This window comes from Mercenaria mercenaria, chromosome 8 (assembly GCF_021730395.1).
Source record: "Mercenaria mercenaria strain notata chromosome 8, MADL_Memer_1, whole genome shotgun sequence".
Lineage (NCBI taxonomy): Eukaryota > Metazoa > Mollusca > Bivalvia > Venerida > Veneridae > Mercenaria > Mercenaria mercenaria.
In genome coordinates this window covers 1,992,833-1,997,498 of record NC_069368.1, presented here as the reverse complement: position 1 = coordinate 1,997,498, position 4,666 = coordinate 1,992,833, and the positions used below count along the sequence as shown (strand labels likewise).

General features: G+C 42.1%; 1 protein-coding gene across 1 annotated transcript; it reads left to right on the top strand.

The window, feature by feature from the left end:
- Positions 1-824: 824 nt before the first annotated feature.
- Positions 825-2,399, top strand: LOC123565553 (uncharacterized). The gene is made up of 2 exons (XM_045359420.2): positions 825-1,856; positions 1,959-2,399. The coding sequence occupies exons 1-2, from the start codon at positions 825-827 to the stop codon at positions 2,397-2,399; spliced, it is 1,473 nt and encodes a 490-aa protein (XP_045215355.2).
- Positions 2,400-4,666: the final 2,267 nt, after the last annotated feature.

The window sequence follows — 4,666 nt, the reverse complement described above, 5'->3', positions numbered from 1 at the left end:
AGAGTTTCAGTTAAAAGAGTAAGTCTTCCAAGTGCAGCAAGTCCAGGGTGTGCAGCAAGTCCAGTAAAAGGAGCAAGTCCAATTTGGAAGAGTAAGTCTTCCAAGTGCAGCAAGTCCAGGTTGCGCAGCAAGTCCAGTAAAAGGAGCAAGTCCAATTCGGAAGAGTAAGTCTTCCAAGTGCAGCAAGTCCAGGTTGCGCAGCAAGTCCAGTAAAAGGAGCAAGTCCAATTTGGAAAGAGTAAGTCTTCCAAGTGCAGCAAGTCCAGGTTGCGCAGCAAGTCCAGTAAAAGGAGCAAGTCCAATTTGGAAGAGTAAGTCTTCCAAGTGCAGCAAGTCCAGGTTGCGCAGCAAGTCCAGTAAAAGGAGCAAGTCCAATTCGGAAGAGTAAGTCTTCCAAGTGCAGCAAGTCCAGGTTGCGCAGCAAGTCCAGTAACAGGAGCAAGTCCAATTTGGAAGAGTAAGTCTTCCAAGTGCAGCAAGTCCAGGTTGCGCAGCAAGTTCAGTGAGAGGAGCAATTTAAATTAGAGGAGCAAGTCTAAGAAGCGAAGCAAGTCTAAGAAGCGAAGCAAGTCTAAGAAGCGAAGCAAATCTAAGACGTGAAGCAAGTCCAGAAAGTGAAGCACGTCTAAGAAGTGAAGCAAGTCTAAGACGTGAAGCAAGTCTAGGGGTACAGCAAGTCAAGTATATCTAGGAAACCTTCATCGTGTTTACTGCTTGGAAGATACCTCAGATATTGTCACCATTATAGTTAACCCAAAACTTGACAAATTGGGGGTTCGTCCGGGATTAACTATAATAATATTGCAGCTATCATAACAAGCATGATGTATTACGATGAATGGTTGAGACTTGGCGAGAGACTTGGATTGTCCGGTGGAGACTTGATCCTTTTCATCAAAGATAAGGAAGAGGAATGTATAGCAAGGGAAGAGAGAGCTCAACGACGTGATGAAGAAAGGAGACAGATGGAGATGAACTTTGAACTGCAAATGAAGGAGAGAGACTTAGAGATTGAGCGTTTGAGGCTCACCAGAGTAGACAGTACTGACACTTGTAAGGCGTACAGACCTAAGATTCCAAAGTTTGATGAAGAGCACGATAACATTGACGCATATCTGGAAAGGTTTGAGAGATATGCTCAAAGTCAAAAGTGGGAAGAGGAGAGCTGGGCCATAAGTCTTAGCTCACTTTTAACAGGAATGGGACTGGAGGTGTACACAAGCATGCCACAAGAAGAGGCCTGTAATTACGATTCTCTCAAGAAAGCGATCCTAAGGAGGTATCAGTTGACTGAAGAGGGATTCAGATCTAAATTTCGACAAAGTAAACCAGACCAAGGAGAGTCGGTCTTCCAATTTGTGTCAAGAATAAAGAGATACTTCAGTCGTTGGACTGAACTGGCTGGAATAGAAAAGACGTATGAATCCTTATGTGATTTAATGATAAGAGAGCAGTTTATTGAAGGTTGTTCGGCCGAATTAGCGGTGTTTCTGAAAGAGAGAACACCAAAGTCGATGGACGAGATAACACGTCTTGCAGAGCAGTACATCGAAGCACATAAGGGGACACCTTCAATATTGTCGAAGAGTGTTGCGCCACAAAGGAAGCACAACTCCACCAACCATGAGCAGTCCAGTCGAAAGACAGAAGAGAAGAATGGGTTGCGGAAAACCTGCTTTATATGTAATAAAGCAGGTCATTTAGCGCGTGACTGTAGACAAAACAGCAGGAGTAACACTCCAAAGAGTTGCTTTATCTGTAATAAAGCAGGACACTTAGCCAGAGATTGTAAGCAGATGAGATCAGCTCCAGCAAAGAATGACCAGAAGTTAGCAGCAGTGTGTGTTCAAACGGATGTAAAAAACATTCCATTGAAAAAACAATACTGAAGACGGAAAATTGAAGTTGGCAAGTGGGGAGTCAGTGCCAATACTTGCAGGAGTTTGTACCATTGATAGCTTAAAAGGGGAGAGGAACTTGGAGGTACAGAGAGGATTCGTAGGAACAGAAGAAGTGAAAGTGTTAAGGGACACTGGATGCGAATCCGCTGCTGTAAGAGAGACTTAGTCAAAGAAGAGCAATTTCTAGGCAAAGAAATAGTGATGATCACAATAGATGGGGACGCCAAAGTTGTACCTATGGCGAAGATATGGGTTGATACTCCGTATTACATTGGAGAAATTGAGGCAATGGTACCAAAGTCGTTGATTTGTGACTTAGTCATTGGGAATGTTCCTGGTGTACTTGATAGACCTGATCCTGAATGGAAAAAGAAGATTGCTGATACATCAGTAGCTGCGGTTATGACAAGATCACAGAGTAGAAAAGCAGAGCTACCAACGAAAGCACTGAATGTGCCGAAGCCCTCTGTGAAACAGAAGCTAATGTGGAGACATTAAAGGCATCACAGAAGGAAGATAAAGCATTGCAAAAGCTGTGGGATTTAGCAAAGACAGAAGACATGCTCGAAACCAAGGGTGGTGCAAAATACAAATTTGCAATAAGAAATGGAGTGCTGTATAGAGTTTATCTTCAGACGAAAGGGGCGTATGACTACGAGATCAAACAGATTGTCGTACCAGCAAGCAAACGCAAAAGAGTGATGGAACTTGCTCACGAATCGATCGTTGGAGGACATCTTTCAGCAAAGAAAACTGAGGACAGGATCACGTCAAGTTTTTATTGGCCTGGAATTTCAAGTGAAGTTGGACGATTTTGCCGATCTTGTGACAAATGCCAAAGACCATTCCGAAAGGCCGAGTTAAGAAGGTTCCTTTAGGAGACATGCCAGTGATTGAAGAACCCTTCCACAGAATAGCCATAGATTTAATAGGACCTATTGCACCAGTGTCAGACAGTGGAAACAGATATATATTAACAGTGGTTGATTATGCCACGCGATACCCAGAAGCGGTAGCATTACCAAGAATTGACACAGAAAGAGTAGCAGAAGCACTTCTTGACATCTTTTCGAGAGTAGGTCTCCCAAGTGAAGTTTTAAGTGACAGAGGCAGCCAATTTACATCTGACTGATGAAAGAAGTAAGTCGTCTTATATCAGTGAAGCAACTCTTCACCACACCATACAACCCGAAGTGCAATGGATTCTGTGAGCGTATGAATGGAGTCCTGAAGAGCATGTTAAAGAAGATGTGCCAAGAAAGACCCAAAGATTGGGATAGATACCTTTCGGCAGTATTATTTGCCTATAGAGAAGTACCACAATCAAGTACAGGATTCTCACCCTTTGAACTTTTATATGGAAGAACAGTGCGGGGACCAATGCAAGTGTTGAAAGAAATATGGACAGCGAAAGAAAATCCTGAGGCACAGAACACATATCAATATGTATTTGATTTAAAGCAGCGGTTGGAAGAAACGTGCAAGATAGCAAGAGAAAGTCTAAATAGAGCTCAGAAGACATACAAACATCATTACGATAAGAAAGCTCGCAAACGAGTATTAAAACTTGGCGACAAAGTACTACTCCTGCTTCCGACAGATAAGAATAAGATGATGCTACAATGGAAAGGACCATATGAAGTTGTTGAGGCTATCAACGGAGTTGACTATAGAATAAAAGTTGGTGATAGAACGAGAACATATCACATCAATTTGCTAAAGAAGTATGAAGAACGCAAAGACACGATTGCAGCAAGTGTGGCAATTATAGAAGATGACAACCATATTCAAGGTGGAGCGGTAGATGATGAAAGTCTTCTAGAGTTTCCAGGATACACAAGTGGTGAAACATTTTGTGATGTCAAGATCTGTGAAAGACTTACTCAGGAACAGAGAAAGCAAGTCTTAGATCTTCTTCAAGAATTTAGTGAGGTGTTCTCCGAACAACCAGGAACAACTCCTCTCATACAGCACCACGTCGAACTGATTGACCAGAAACCTATCCGAGTAAAGCAGTACCCAATACCATACGCTAAGCGTCAAGATGTGGAAGATGAAATTAAGAAGATGCTGGAAGCTGATGTTATAGAACAATCTGTATCCGAGTACAATGCACCTATCGTAATTGTAAAGAAGAAAGACGGAAGCAATAGATTCTGCATTGACTTTCGACGCCTTAATTCTGTGACCAAGTTTGATACCGAACCTATGGCTAGTGTGGATGATATTCTGGCAAGACTGAAAGATGATAAGTTTTTTACAAAGATCGACTTATGTAAAGGTTACTGGCAGATTCCAGTTGCTGAAAGTTGCCGAAGAATGACAGCATTTTCTACAGACAGAGGGAGTTACCAGTTTAAGAAAATGCCATTTGGAATGGTCAACTCTGGGGCGACCTTCAATCGTATGATGAGGAAGCTGCTAGCAGGATGTAACAACGTTGATAATTATATCGACGATATGATAGGACATACTCCAACTTGGAATGATCATCTTGTTATGCTACGAGACCTCCTCCAAAGACTTAAAGAAGCATGTCTTACAGTTAAACCATCAAAATGTTTTATTGGGTTTGGCAACATTGGATTTACAGGACATATGGTTGGAAATGGAATAGTTCAGATGGAAGAGGAGAAACTTAATCGCATAAGGCAAGCAGCAGTTCCAAAAACCAAAAGACAAGTTAGGGCATTTTTAGGATTAGCGGGCTATTACAGAAAATTCATACCTTCATTTGCCGAAATAGCAGCACCTCTAACAGACTT